Here is a 16,492-nt window from a genome sequence, read left to right as displayed (position 1 = left end):
TTATGCCATTGTTGCAGTCACTTTTCACAACTGTAATTATTATGTTGGTTAGATAAAAACTAAGGGCAAACCAGGTCCTACCAACTCACAGACCCACATAATTTTCAAGTACCATTTAAAAACATGCTATTTTTCATTTTTGCTTGACGGAGTTACTGGGGCTGAGTCCTTCAGGAGTCATTACATTTATCCACACTTAATCCAACTTCCAAAAATGGGAGGAAGAGAGTGGGATGGTGGTAGAAACCTGCCTGCATAATGAAATGTAATCTCTCACTTCCCATGAAACTTCAAGATTTCCATCAGTTTTCTGACTAGCACACTAATTATACTCTGTTTGGCACCTATTGCAAGAATTGTAGAACTGTAGATGCCCAATTTTTCAGCTTCTGAAGTTGCACCCATAAGATACAGTGGAGAATATTTCTTCCTCTCTGCATAAAGACAATTGAGAGCACTTTCTAAAGAAAGTGCTAGGAGCTGGGGGAAGGAAGGTGAGAACAGCCCTAGGCGTCCTTAGCTAAAGGAGCAAGAAGTCACCGCAAAAAACCAAAGGAACCGATTCATCCTTGGTATGGGCAATGCTGCAAGAATTCTGACTTTTTCAGTTTCAGTTGGAGTGGGGTAATGGCATAGAGGGGAACAGTTTTATAAACCATCTGCTTTTAGGATTTTTTTCTCCCTTTCAAGAAAATTTGCCAATGCAATCTAATCTTCATCAAAAGTTTGCCAGAAACACACTGCTCTTTACTTCAATGTTTCTGTTTTTTGCTGACATGCATGTTTGAGCAATATTCCTTTGGTTTGTTATACATCTTATTTAATATTTTGATTATTGCCTTCAGCATAAATTTAGGAGTATGCTGATTCAGTTTGCTAACGATAAAGGTGCAGAGGCATTGGCAATACAGGTGAGGGCTACACAAATCAGAAAGGAAAAACTATACTCAACTACCTGGGGAGCTGGAGCAAGAGGAAAGGGATAAAATGTGGCTGTATTAACTGCAAAGTCATGCATTACAGACAAATAACAAGAACTTTGCTATAAAATATGTCTCATCAATTGCAAACAGAGAAGGAAAATTGAAGACATACAGTTTGAGCAACAAACAACTGGATAGCAATAAGATGCCAAGATAGCAGCTGTGAGAAAGGCAAATGTGATCCCATCCCATTCATTAAGGTTTATTGTTCTTATTAGAAAAGTCTGAGAATTTTGTAGGTGAGGTCAGCAGATAAACACAGCTTCTGCAACCTTCTTATGTTCCAGTAGGGAAATAAATCATACGAAAGCTGCACCAGTTTTGGTGTAACATGTAAAACACAGTCCAAGCAGGAACCAAAGACAGAAGGCTAAATAGAGGGACCTGCATCAAAACTGTCATAAAGCACCATGGTACAAGAGATAAACATAGTTTGTTCTTGCAATCTGGTTACTTTATGAGTCAAGAATGTCTTTAATTAACACAAAATGTAAAATGTGAAAGTGTTTGTAAATTTTAATTTGAAATTGTTGAAAAATTCCATGCTGTGAAACTGGCCCTTATCCACATCATGCCAATATTTCAATTACTCATCCTAACTCAAAACAAAAACAAATGCCAAAATACTGAAATTTATCACGGGATGGAAACTCTGGAGTTTCTCAAATCTGCCAGTTCACTAGTGCAAAGATTTGAATATATGGATAAACCAAACTTTAACAGGTGTGACTCTCAAGCATGAAATATGGTCTTCCAATGGTCACATACCATTGTGGATGACTAACACATCTTGCTAATAATTATTATTCTGTTTTGGCTGTGACAAGGGAAAAACACAATAAAATCATCTTACTATGTATTCAATACAGCTGAAAAACATGGTTCATAAGAAGCATCATGGCAAACTATTTAAACAGGCTATCTGGTAAATATTTATTAGAATCATAGAATTGCCTAGGTTGGAAAAGACCTTTAAGATCACTGACTTCAACTGTAAACCCAACACTGCCAAAACCACCACTAAACCATGTTCAAGCACTCTGTCTACACGTCTTTAAACACGTTCAGGGACACTGAGTCAGCCACTTCCCTCGGCAGCCTGTTCCTATGTTTGATAACACTTTCTGTGAAGAAATTTTTCCTAATATCCAATCTAAGCCTCCCCTGGCACAACTTGAGGCCATTTCTACTTCCTCTCGCTTTTTACTTGGGAGAAGAGATCGACCCCCACCCCTCTACAACCTACTTTGAGGTGTTGGAGTTGTAGAGAGTTGTAGAGAGTGATAAGGTCTCCCCTCAGCCTCCTTTTCTCCAGGCTAAACAACCCCAGTTCCCTCAGCTGCTCCTCAGAAGACACGTTCTCTACACCCTTCACCAGCTTCGTGGCCCTTCTCTGGACATGCTCCAGCACCTCAATGTCTTCCTTGTAGTGAGGGGCCCAAAACTGAACACCGTATTCGAGGTGGGGCCGCACCAGTTCAGGGGGATGATCACTTCCCTAATCCTGATGGCCACACTATTTCTGATACAAGCCAGATGTTCTTACCCTTCTTGGCCACCTGGGACCAGTGCCAGCTCATATTCAGCCAGATGTTGACCAACACCCCCCGGTCAGTTTCTGTCAGGCAGCTTTGCAGCCACTCTTCCCCAAGCCTGTAGTGCTGTATGGGGTTGTTGGGACCCAAGTGCAGGAACCCGGCACTCGACCTTGGTCAACCTCACACCATTGGCCTCGATCCAGCCTGTCCAGATCCCTCTGTAGAACCTTCCTACGCTCAAGCAGGTCAACACTCTTCCCCAGCTTGGTGTCATCTGCAAGCTTACTGAGGGTGCACTTGATCCCCTCATCCAGATCATTGATAAAGGTATTAAACAGAACTGGCCCCAATACTGAGCCCTGGGGAACACCATTTGTGAGCAGCTGCCAGCTGGATTTAACTCCATTCACCACAACTCTTTGGGCCCAGCCCTCCAGCCAGTCTCTTACCCAGCAAAGAGTGCACCTGTCCAAGCCATGAGCAGCCCAGTTTCTCCAGGACGATGCTCCAGGGATTGTATTCATTCCCAAAAAGCAAACATAACCAGTTCACAAAATAGGGACTGACAGGAGAAAGAAAGTAAGATTTGTTGGGCTTCTTATTTAAAGAATAAATTTCATCAGCTGTAATTTAGATGGTCATCTGCAAGGGAAATACATCTACTGTGGTTGCTTCCATAGCAAATTATGTTCCATCTTTTCTAAAGTCATGCAGAAAAGAAATGTGAAGAGGTTAAAATATTTTGGTTTCTTTTTTTTTTTTTAATACATAAATGTTGCAAGAACAATAGAAATAGAATAATAGAATAGGATACATCAAACCAGCTAAAATCACTTTACAGTAACATGGGCTATTATCTTTTAACTAGACAAGCTGAATATTCATATGGTCAAAAAGATACTGTTGCGCTGAGGAGGAGGAGAAGGCGGAGGAGGAGATGACCAAGGTTGTTTTGTCATTTGAAATGAATGATTCTCTGGAAATAGGAGAGTATTCTCTTTATGCTACCGCCAATCAAATCAACTCTGTGAGCAAGTTTTTATAGTAATGAATAAAACTGCTGTTTCCACTCAGTTTTAATCCTGTTCCACCTACTTTTGAACACCTAATATGAATTATGCATAGAGATGGTATTTGAGTTTAAATTAAGAAAATAATTTATCTGCATATTTATTATGCAGGTATTATGGAGATGGATTTCATCTCTATGATAGTCAGAGTAGAAAACATGCCAGTGAATTTTAGGGTATCAACTCTTTCATTTCATATTTTCCATTACACGTTGACCCAATCTGGCAATTGATTACTGATCTTACTTAGCATTCATTGATTACTAATTTTAACTACCAATCCAAATTCTGTTCTTGTTTGCAGTTAAGATACTCTTGAATTAAATTGCTCTGAAGGGAGAATCAGATGCAATAAATCTACCGGCCCTCCTCTCCCCTGCAGCAAACAAAATGAAATAATTTCACCTTTTTAGTGTCTGAAGTGTTGCTCCAATATTACCGGCTACTTGCTATTCTGGCACTGTTTTGTTAGGACTGGACCTGGCTTCCTCTTTCAACTCAAGTTAATCCACTGTGTTTTAGCCAACAAACTGGTGTATAGTGAACAGTGCACTCTATAGCTTTTGCAGCTTCCATCTGGCTGCAAAGAATCCCAGAAAAAAAAAAAAAAAAAAGGGAGGGGGCGGGGGAAGGGGTAGGGGAAAGGGAGAAAGAAAGAAAACACTTCTATTTTGGTTCTTCGTCCGATTACCTGAAACCTAAAGTCACTAAACAAAATCATTAGTCATTTCCTAAATGACCATCCGTATCTACACCATGAAGTGTTCCTTCCCATTTCAAAATCAACTTCGCAGCTCTTCCCTTTTTAACTTTACTAATCTAATCAGCCAGAAAATCATGAGGGTTTGAAGAGAATGTAGAGATACGGATCACTCGCTGCCCCTACAGCACAAGGTGGGGTGGCAGGGGGGCATCCAGTGAAGCTAACAGGTAAAAACACTCATGCACACGTATTTTACAGGTCTCTGAACTTAGATTTTGATAACGATGCCAGAGTTCTCAACAAGTTTTGTGTTCAGTTTAAGCAAACCATTATTGCACAATATGGAAAGCTGACAAGCAAATGTTCTCCATCAGGAAAACAAACATCTGTAAAGCACTGTATACCAGATCAGAGTCGTGGTTCATTAATGTAGAAAACATGTCAATAGCTTAAAATAAAATAAAGAAAAAATCAGTACTCATCCATAGCAGACTTCATCTTCAGGCCTTATAAGCGTTATGAAGAAATCCATTTTCTCTGCAACAGTATAAAACTATGTAATACCACCACATTAAAAAAAAAAAAATCAATGTGTGCCAAAATTGAAATAATTTCTGGCCCAAAGCATGTTCTTAAAATGCTCTCATTGGTCCACAATGTTAGACTGGTGCAGGACACCTAATAAATCAGAAACAGCAAACACCATCTTGCATATACAGTGAATCTGAAAAAGGTTCTTTCTCAAGCTTGAATAAAATTCAAACTACTCATCTCCAAAGAATATAAGCAGCTAGAAAGTCTCATTATTAACTGAAAGTTGCACAATTTATGGTCAGCCTTCCACAGAAGGGGTATGAAAGTCCACTCTTTTCAAAACAGTATTAAATTTTTTTTACAGCTAAACACAGAATAAAATCACATAGCACCTTCTTTGGTACTGGCAGTGCGCCTCCATTAACAAGTATTACCTAAAGAAAAATCAATATGAATATTATTTCAGAAGTACTTTAAGATAATACCAGACTTCTTATTCCATGGATATTCATTAAGATCTCACACACTTTTTTATTTCCATTCATTCATGAGTGCAAAATTGTTCATTGAAATTAATTTATTTAGATTAAATTGGAATCCCTGCATTTCATTTCTGAGCTAATCCCAATCTTTTTGTGAATTTGTTATCTACTAATGTCAGCGTTTGAGCTTTTTATTAAATGAACAAATGTCAACAAGCAATTCACAATTTGTGGCAACTGATCTGATTGACTGACGCCCCTCAGTCACACTGCTTCATTAGAAAACATAAAATCAAGATATTTGGAGAACATTTCTGTTCTTGCAGCATTCAGCTCTGCTAAAATCTGTGGAGAAATCAGGGTCATCTTCATGAATAAAGCCAGAATCAACTGAGTATTTTAAGATGCAGTATCAGTTCCTAAAGGCAGTGAACGTGGCAGACATGGATATGCTTTAAAGATAAATAAGTAACAATATTGGTGTGTTTATGACGATCTGAATTGAGAAGAAACTATGGATACTTCAAAGAAGGAAAAATTATTGTGAGGGGCTGAGGGGGGGAGGGGGAGGAGGAGGGGGAGAAGCTGGTTTAGAACGATGCCTCTTCCTTAAACCCAAGAAACTGCTTTTTTTGACAATGCCTGGAGAGAGGCCAGAGGAGAGATGCATCACATGTTTCTAGTGAGAAGAGTTTGGAGAAAAGGACCGTAGAGATGACATCAGTTCTGAGGTAAAGTTGCAGTTCTGGCATCTTATCTGTGGCATATGGATGCTCACAGCGAGGTATGCATCGGTGCACAGACTATATATTTGTTGAAGGGCTTAAATTTTAATGTTGTTTTTGAGACTGTGCATTATAAATCTTGGGACTTGCTTTTACCACTGCCTTATCCCCCCCAAAAAAGTATTGATAAATAGATAGTAAACTGTCAAAGGGCAGTGTCTTTTATAATTTTTTTTCCTTATCATTTATTTTACATTTTATGGTTCTTGAGTTCTAGCACGGATAACTCTGTATGTGAAAGGAGGACAACTTATAAACTACAGCATGATGATGTTCAGGTGATTACTTCACTCATGTCAGAATTAGCAGACAGGTCCGACCAGGCATTTTTGTGGTTCATACCAAATAACTTCTCTCCTGTTATCGCCTGCAGATGAAACTCAAAGAGACAAAAGCTTTGGTTGCTACAGATTGAATGGTCTCTTTCAAAGTCATGTTGTCGTAGAGTCTACTAACTTAGAATTACTTTAAAAGGAAAGCAACAAGACCTCAGCAATCTATTCTCAGGGCAACACATGCAAATATTGATGGTCCCCAACAGTCCATGTGTTTTAAGTGACAGTAACCTATAACAGTAACAACACCATTTTTGCATTCAACCCATAAGTAAAAGATACATTTGCAATTTGTATTGGTATAGTATTGTATCAGCACTATTCCATCTTTCTGTTTTAAACACTTAATAGTCTAAAAAATAGAGCATATATAATGTATATGTTGATCAAAAGCCCCACACTTGAAAAATGGTCTTGGAGAGCCCACTTTCAATGATTTTTTCCATTGCATCATGCTAACAGATCTTAAAAAAACCCCACAGCTAACCAGGAAAAAAGAAGTAGACTTCCATGTGCATGACCACAACCTTCCTACACACTCCGGTAAAACTCAAGGGAAATGTCAATCTGTCCTTAAGACACATAATCCTCAGCGGTCACAGTACGTTTGTGCTGCTCCGAAGCACGCTGCGGCCAAGATACCATTCTGAGCAGAACCTTCCCTGCTAAACCTGTCACAACAAAACATGCATTTACCTTCCGAAACAGATCTTATTTCCTAGGTCAGAAAGAGCTGGGAAAGGGTCACAGGCAATGAACTGCAGCCTTGGAACAGAGCAAGGAAGAAGTATGCTTTTCTGCCTCGTTCGGATGAGTTCCTAGAGTTTTAAAAGCTAACACAGATAGACTCTGGGAAAACACATCCTGTGCAGTTTTGCCAAAAGAGGGGTCACTCTGAAAGACCTTTCTTAACACTGCGATACAAAAGTAAGGCGAAGGTGACAACAGGAAAACAACATGCTTCCACCACACAAAAATTCCTAAATTAAATTCTTAATGATTCGCCAGCTCAGATTTCACTGAGCTGCTAGCTCAGACTCCAGAGAACAAGGAAGAAAAAAAATCCTCATAAAGTGGAGATGAGTTTAGTTTTTAACAGCAGAAACCAGTAAGTTAAAATGCATTTTCTGGTGATTACAGGCTGGCTGATGACACTGACAATGCAAGGCCAAATGAAGGATTACTAACAACAAATGTAAGGGTATTTCCAAGGTATCGATGACTGGTTGCAAAAGCTATCATTCCCACCCATTTTTTTTAAATGGAGGAGATAGGGAAACCATAAATGTTGAAAAAGACATTAGACAAACCAAGAACCAAAAGCAGCATCACCATTTGGAAATACACAGAACATTTCGTTACCCTTTCTCAGAATGAACCATCACTGTACTGTAATCCCTTCTGACATTAGTGATTGTTCAGATAATAAAGGTCTGCCTATTGTGAAGAGAGGAAGCATGCTAAAAACGCCTAAATGAAGAAGCCAACAGCAAATATGCGAGTTTATATGTTTAAATTCTGCTTCATTGTGAAAGCACAAGGGGGTACATGTTCTTCCTTTTTATGCAATCTTAACTCCAATCTTGCCAAATGGTTCAGATGTTTTGTGCATACATAGATGAAAACAATATTCAAATCCTTGCCATTTTTTCCACACAACGTGCAGTGTCAAAAGATCACTTTCCCAAAGGCCGGCCAGCCTTCTGGCTAGCAGAAGACCACAGAAGAATCATTGGGGTTTATTGCAATAAAGCTAGCTCGATTTGTATAAACAAAACTAGAGTCGGGGATGACTATGTTTTTTATTTTCTGACTGACCTTTTCAGACAATATTCTGGAAGATAAAACTACTTAGATCAAAGTGACTGAAGAGGATGGGTAGTTCTTCCTAGTAAGTACTTGGACTTCTGCAGATGGGGTACTTGCTACAGCAAACAGTGAGTATTTTTTCACTGACATTCATACTTCATGGTCTTTTCAAATGTGGCTATTTACTATGTGAGCAAGCATTTAAACATCTGTTACTGGCAGAATTCTGCCTATGAAACTGTGTCCGTTACAATCACTTACACAATACTATGCACACTTGGACACACACCTAAAGACACAGCGGAATGAACACATACTTCTCATACCACAGGGCTTCAGTAAATTTGCCTGCCCTCCATCCAGAATCATTAGGCCTATTACATAATCATACTTGGGGAAATTCTTTCAACTCAACTTGAAAACACTTGCTCAATTTCAGATGTCCTGTCTCTGTAACAAGCTGAAAGAACAACTTTGTTATATCTGACCCCTTGAAGACTACTACAATATTTCTCAAGTATGACAATTCTCTTATTAACACAAATGATACCATTGCTTTCAACTCCTAAAAGGTTTATGTGTGAAAAACTTTTTCGGTATTCTTGAGAGTAGTTACTTTAAAAGCTATTCACTTCCTCCATTAGAAATATTTTTTTTAATTAAAAAAGATAACCAAAACCAAATGACAAAAAATGCATGGTGGGCGACAGAAGAAATAACTGGAAAATAAATAACAATTCTCTAATATAATTTTTCATTATTAATAACTCTTTTTTTAAGTACAAGAAACTTGTGAAAATTATACAGAATGATTATCTATTCATTCCAGCTATTCAAAACTGCTCCAGCACTCCTTTTATAGAAAAAAAAGTAACGACTCAATTTATTGACAGAACAATGCATTAAGTACACAGAATAATAAGAGTACAGAGATAATGCAATGCTCTGCAATGACTACTCTTTCATTACCCACTCTAAGTACTGAATTTTGGTTTATATAATATATATTCCCTTTAGCTTCTAAGTTAATTAAAACTTGAGCAGACAGACTTTGATCTGTGCATTATGTTGAATGCATGGTATCACAATCACCCTATTAATCATCTTGCAGATTAACTACAGTTAGATACAAATACAGTCTCACTAGGACATATAATCTAGGTATGCACTAGCAAGTAGTGCCATGCAGTAGGAGCACACCAGCGTTACAGATGGTGGCAACATGCTGATATCAACACACAAACTTTTTGCAGGTTCTACGTCGGCTGAGCCCTGATCTGGTCCTGCGAACTGAACGTTCACAAAAGGTTAGAGAGGATTAAGTGCTCCTGAACTGCATCTTCTCGTTCAGCTACGTTCAGTCTGCTCTGTGCGCTCCAAGAGCACCCCTTGACGCAAAGCAAAGCACGGTGAGAAGGAATCACTGGGACACTTGTTCCACAAAAGTCACTCCTGATCCAAATTAATACTTCAGTGTAGACACACCTACAAAATGCCCTTTCAAAATAGGAACGGTGCAATACGTTACAAATAAAATATCAGCTCTTCTGTAACTGGAAACATGTAAATATATGCCATTATCAGTAGTCTATTTAAGTTCATATTTAGAAGCAAAGCTTATTTCAAACTATTTTTTATGAAATGCAGTTATGACTTAGATATTACTGACTGTACTAAAACCCAAATAATCTATTTATTTACAGACGTAGCAAGGCAGTTTCCTCCACCAAAACAAGCACTAACGTCTTCCTGAAAGAAGACAGCTACGATAGTGTTAGCTTCTCTGACGTGACTGTCCACAGGTGTTGACAGCTAAACACTTTGTCCATCGCTGACTGAATCAACAAACCTTTTTTCATCATGGCATGATGGAAACAATGCCTCAGTCACAGTATTAACAAGAATCAGATATACGCATAAGCCACTGAGAAAAATGCATATTTTATCATCTGTTTTTTGAGACCCAGTGAAGCAGGCGTTGAGTTTGCAGTTCAATGCAAAACTCCTGGCTGCAGCAGATCAATGGTTTTGCCACAGATCCCAACTGTGAATGGATTTGAACAACTGTCTGTAAAGCTTAAAACTCATTTTCTAACAAGAATGGAACATCAACTGTGCCAACAAATACTCAAAAAAAACTTTCTTCTTTTCTAACTAAGGAACATGCAGGGAGAGATAATGTATAGACAAGTAACTTAGTGCCTAAGATAGGCATTTGGACAACAGAGTCAGTATCGATCCCCCATGGCAAGGTTCAAAATATCTACCCTAAGAGCCCACTTCTTTCCATGATTAGAGAGCCTCAAGTGAAATGGTAAGTCTACTCTCGATTGTTTTTTTTTATTTACAGAATGGTAGAGGAAATTTTCTTTTCTTGCTTTTTCAACATCCAGTTTTTTAATTCTGAATCAACCAGTTGTTGAACTGAACCAGACAAAACTGAAGAAAATACTCTCCCTGAACTGAGTAAAGAATTTTAGTTGTCAAAACCCAGGCTATACATTGCAAGTTCTGGTTCCTGGTACCCAAGCAAGGAGTTTCATCCAGAACGCTGGGTTAAAAAGCTATAGAGCTTCCACAGGCAACATTCACTGCTTGGTGTTAGTATTTATTTATGACTCTCTGGAGATTAACATGCATTTTGATGGGGACCGACTTCCCCCGTCTTACAGCAGTGTCTTGCTTAACAAAAATCTGTTGTCCTCTTTCTGACCAATTTAGTATTGGGTTGTCTTCTCCACAGCAGCACTGCTTCAGTAGAAGGAGCAAAGAGCTTGTTCACCCTAGAAGAGCCTGTGGTCAAATGCTGAGGACATTTTTTAAGGGGAAAGATGAGGTGAACAGAACCCTTTCATGAGGAAAAGGAAGTGAAAATCTTCAACTTGGGGCTATGCCGGCTGGTGCAATGCATGAAGATGACCATTCTCCACATCCGCCTGCCACTTTGGCCAGCACCAAAAAGACACCATGCCCTCCGTATCTCCTATCTTCCTGCCTCAAAGCAAGGTCCAACATACCTACTACAACAGTCCCAAACGAGGCCTCAGAACCACCTCTTCAACAACCTTCCCTGTCAGCAGGAACTGCCTCTGCGTGAAAATGCTTTCTGCTTGTGAGGGTAACAAACAAGTTGCACTTCATGGCGTAACGTGACCTGGAGGACAGGAAAATCTACACAGGCAGTTTCTGCTCAAAGATAATTCTCCTCCAGGTTCAGCTAAGCGCTCCACGCTCACGTTCAGACAGCTGGCACCACACGCTGTCAGCAACATGCCTGCATCTCTTCGGAAAATTCTCAGGTCCGGTACCAAAAGTCACAAGCAAGTAGGTAAAAATGCTACTGAAAGAGGGACTGACCTACTTTAAATGCACCCCAAAGCAAAATGAGCAAGTGATTTTCAAAATAAACACAGCAAACAGTCTGTATAACAAATGGCAGTTGAGATTAATAGAAAAAAAGCCCCCCTCCCTCCCGTTTTTTTTTTTTTTTTTAGTGAAGGAATGGAAGGGAAAATAATTGGCATACTTTCAAAGCAAAAACTGTTTGAACTTCAAAGCATCAAGTGCAAAACCAATCCATTTCTATAAAATGATGCTCATACAAAGGAGTTACCCGATTTCGTCTACTACTGCTGTTACAAAAGTAGATGCTACTATGACAGCACTCATAAATAGGATTGACAGAGCAAGGCGTCACTCTGCACACTGAAATCTTAAGTTCAAACCGCACATTGGATTTACACTCTCTCTGTGCTAAGAACTCAAGGACAGAAGCCACCTGTGATTCAGCTTGCACTGTCAATTCAAAGCAAGTTGCGAGCGCTGAACTCCTTTCAGTTTCAGGTCCTCAGCAAGGATCACACAATTGAAAGACTGCCCATGAAGGAAAAGGTAACCTTGCAAGATCCTAATTTATCAGTCTTACACAAAGAAAAATGCCTGTAAGTTTTCTGGGTTTTTGGGGGTTTTTTTGTTTGTTTGTTTTTTGTTGTTGTTTTGTTTTGTTTTGTTTTGTTTTGTTTTAAATATTATAATGTTATTTAACCTTTGAAACTGAAAGAAAGCCTTAGGGATTCGGTTGGAAATACTTCCAGCTGCTCTTGATCATTTAATACATCTGCAATACGCCTACAGTCATAACATTGGACAGTTTCAACTCAAATAGTTACATAGTTTGGTGCAGTTAGGCAAGAGAGTGCATGCTAGGTAAAATTCCGTAACTGAAACTCCAACAAAGAGAAATTCTTTTTTCATAATATTGCTGTGTATCCGAAAAATTGTTACTGAATTTTCTCTTCAGCCAAATGCCATTTCTAGACTAATCCTGAATTCAGAAACTCTGCACCAAAAGATGCAGCATAGCTTATATAAGGCTAACAAAAGGGTTTAGTCTTTAACGAACATACAAGTTTAGAACCTAAAATTTAATAATCTTTTGCCATGGGTGTGCGTAAAATAAACTTTTAGTTTAAATACACTCAGAACAAAATTACAATACCTACAATTGACCAATGTTGCAACCTTTTGAGAAGGAACAGGTAATTCTTCTAAAACAATGGCCAAAATTTCATCTTTACGGCATTTTGAACTCAGTTACGTGGTACACACAAAATCCTCTTGTCAGAAATGGACCAAAAGGAAGGTGAACTAGCCAGGAGTTCAGCAGAACATAAAAATAGCTGTCCTGGGTCACAATAAAAGCCTGTCTGGCCTAGAATACTGTCTCTTAACAGTGCCCAGACACAGATGCCTCAAAAGGAATGCAAGAATCGAGCGAACCTGTATCAATGCTGTCAAAGAAAATTCTCATAACATTCAACAATTTCCAGTTCAATAGTTAGTATCTTCATGTCTAATACATCTTACTGGATTTCCTGAATGTAAACTTGCCTAGCTGCCCATTAAACCCATGTAAGCTTTTAGTGTCCACAGTATCCAGTGGGCAGGAGTTCCGCCACTGAACTACACACTGCACTGAAATGGCCTTACCTCTTGTGGTTGTTCTTTGCTCGGTAGCTTTGTTAGGTGGCCTGCAGAGCGTGCATCAAAGGAAACAGCAAACAAACACGTCTAACCAGGTGTTCCATTCACGCTACATGTGTCTCCAGAGACCTCTGTCTTAAGCTCACTACAGGATTTACTAGGGAACGAAAACAACAACCAAGCGGTTTCTCCTCCAAATTCAGTTTAGAATTCAGTTATCTCAGCTGAATTTCCTCTACCATTTAAAGGCCCTATCAGTCCAATAAGGGCTTTCTGCAATTCTTCATAGGCAACACTGTCTTTAAAACCCTCAATAATTTAGTGAGACCAGTAAATACCACTGTCAATCCCTTTATTTATAAGCAAATTGAGCAGCACAGACACCTGAACTGATCCCTGTGGAACTCCACCATTGAAAGATGACTGCTTACTCCTACCCAGGCTTTCAGGCATTTATTATTTTTCTTGCTAGCAGGACCTTCCCCTCTCTTCTCCCATGACTCCTTAGCTGGTCATACAAGCAAGAATTACTGACTATGATGGCTTAGGAATTTGCCAGACATGCTTTGCAGATAGGGCACTTCTTCTAAAGGGAAACTCCCATGCTTGGCAAAAGCTGTCCAAATGCAGGTCTTCGCAGTCTGACAAAAAACATCTTCGTTAAAGGTATTTTAGGATAGTGTCTCCTGTTGGTTATTTTAGTATATGGTTTTGATTTACTGCACCTAATGGGATCACATACCCATGTTTTTCAGCCTCACCTGATACACATACCATCACTAACCTAAGCAATGAATATTTTTTTGTAGATGTAGTCAAAATCACCTCAAAAAATACAAGGTTGGAGACAAAGTTACCAAGATAAAACAGTACAGTTTTATATTACACTTAGAAACCAAGAGGATTGTTGGATCTCCCTTATAGATTTGCTAAGATAGACCTGGGCTTAGTCAGAGGATGTCTGACATAAGCATCAGCTCTCTGGATGGTGGCTCTGAATGGATCTCAAAGCTATCCTTGGGACCTAAGGACCACGATCCTGTTGCCATACCCATTAGTGCAATTTTCCCTCCGAGCACGTACCCCTCTGAGTTTTTCTCTCTCCCTTCCCTACCTCATGGTCTTTGATTAAGATGGTTCTTATCTCCTGTTTTCTTTCTGCTTTTGTTTTAAATCTTATTTCCTAGTTCTATCCAACAGTAAAGCAGACTCTACACTAGTCGGGTGTGGTTATCTTCCTTATTCAAACCTTTCGTTAGGTTTTCAGCACCTACTGTCTCACCTTGCAAGATAGAAAACCCACTGTACCTCAGCTTTCATTAATTCTCCCTTCCTCAGACAGAAGAGTTCACATTTTAAAACCCCTTCCCAAGCATACAAAAAAAAAACCCCATGAGCTAACACCAATACAGACTATTCTTAAACGAAGTCCACAGTCACTAGCACTCATGCTTCCAGGATTCTAGACAGACCACACATATTTATCCAGGTGACAGAGCTGGTATCAACTGCTGTTATTCAGCAGTACACACTCTTTTGTCAATTCTGGACACAAAACTGACACAACAGTATTTCCTGCTTTACATTTTTATGTTTCTGCATAGCTGTACAGTGAAGTCAAGTACAAATGTGGTAAGTGTACATAAACCTATGCCTATTTAAATCTAGTTAGCGTGAGGAGCAATAGTTGCAAAAAGGCAGCAGCAGATGCTGAAGACCTAGCCAGCAAGCCAAGAATGATACTATATTGTATTTCAACAGCCTTTCCTGCCCCTATCAGTTACAGTACAGGTATGCTTTGTAGCAGCAACTTTCATTGCATGCCTCTTCTGAAAAAATACTGTACCAAGGCAACCATGTTATTACCTGCAAATTTCCCACAATCATCCAGGATTTTAATACTCTTATTACTGGTAAAATTTAAAATTGCTATTTGTTACCTACTGACTTACAGATTTAATTCATCTACTGCAAACCCTTAAAAAAGCTGTCATTTCCCACTTTTTTCTTTTTTTTTTTTTTTTTTATGTTATATTCTACCCACATGAACCAACAACTGTATTTAGGGAGTAAAAATCGCACATTAGATATAGGCAACAGCATTTTGCACTGGACTTCAGTTTTAAAAAAACTGAATGCTTGGAACCTCTAAGTTGCCAGGCAGAAGCATCAGGGCAGTAGCGCAGAATTCATGAATGAACACATACCAGCTCACTCGCCTGCACCGCACTCCAGTGAAAAGATTCTGCTTACAGAGGCCTATTCACAGACTCCTGTCTCCGGTGGGAGTTTTGTCAGCGCAAGGTGTAAAGGTGCTGATAATGGCGATAACGATAAAAGCTCTCGTATGAAGCCAGGCTGTGAAGAAGCTGGCATTTTAGTGCTCTCGAAGTGATGCCTACCATTCAGCTGATACAGCATTAGGTCTAGAGTCTTCACTTACATAGGTAACCTGACTAACGCAAGGCTGCTCATGTGGACCAGCATTTACCGAGATGGACTGATGCCCTCTCCTGAAAATCACTGGTTTCTTTGGGGGATGTGCACAGCTTGGCTCCCGGGAGGTGTGATTTTCCTTCGAAAGCCCACATGCTGGGGAAAGCCAGCTCGCTCCCCCGGCGTCGTTCACACAAACCAAAGTTTTGCCGCTCTCGCCACGGCGACGCAGTGCCGACGGGGAGGGGGGATCAGCCCCGGCCCCGCCGCCCCGGGCGGGAAGTGCCCCGGCCCCGCCGCCGCCCTGCCACCGCCCCGTCCCGTCCCGCCGCCGGCTCACCGTCCCAGCTCCGACTCCAGCTCGAAGTAGTGGGCCAGGGTGTCCTTGTTGGAGCCGTCGATCCAGTAGTCGGGCGCGGCAGACCCGGGGCGACCGGCGGCCGAGGAGCCGGAGGAGGAGGATGATGAGGAGGAGGATGATGAGGAGGAGGAGGAGGAAGGCATGGTGACTTTCAGCATGCCGGGACGCCTGCCGAGGGCTGTCCCCTCCTCCGCGCCGGCTGCAGAAAGCAAAGCGACAAGGCGGCTGGCGGCGGCGGCACCTCACCTCACCTCTCTTGCTTCCTTCCTTCTTCCCTCCCTCTCTCTTTCTCTCCTTCCTTTCCTCCCTCCCTCTCTCTCTCCCCTCCTCCTCTTCCTCCCCCCGCGCCACGCCGGGCCGGGCCGGGCTGGAGCGGCGGCGGCGGCGGCGGCGGTGGCTCCCCCCAGCCCGGAGGGGCGGCGGGGGCTCCTCCGGCGGGGCGGGCCCGGAGCTGCTGGCGGGGCGGAGCGGGG

At 40.7% G+C, this 16,492-nt stretch overlaps 1 protein-coding gene across 1 annotated transcript in view; it reads right to left on the bottom strand.

The window, feature by feature from the left end:
• Positions 1 to 16,177, bottom strand: part of CAMK4 (calcium/calmodulin dependent protein kinase IV) — a 169,406-nt gene extending 153,229 nt beyond the window's left edge. The window contains exon 1 of the mRNA XM_074166544.1: positions 15,999 to 16,177. Within this exon, the coding sequence (XP_074022645.1) occupies positions 15,999 to 16,177 (179 nt within the window). The remainder of the gene's footprint in view (positions 1 to 15,998) is intronic.
• Positions 16,178 to 16,492: the final 315 nt, after the last annotated feature.

This window comes from Numenius arquata, chromosome Z (genome assembly GCF_964106895.1).
Source record: "Numenius arquata chromosome Z, bNumArq3.hap1.1, whole genome shotgun sequence".
Taxonomy (NCBI): Eukaryota; Metazoa; Chordata; class Aves; order Charadriiformes; family Scolopacidae; genus Numenius; species Numenius arquata.
Note: the sequence above shows the minus strand (reverse complement) of the source record. Positions and strands in the feature narration are given on the sequence as shown.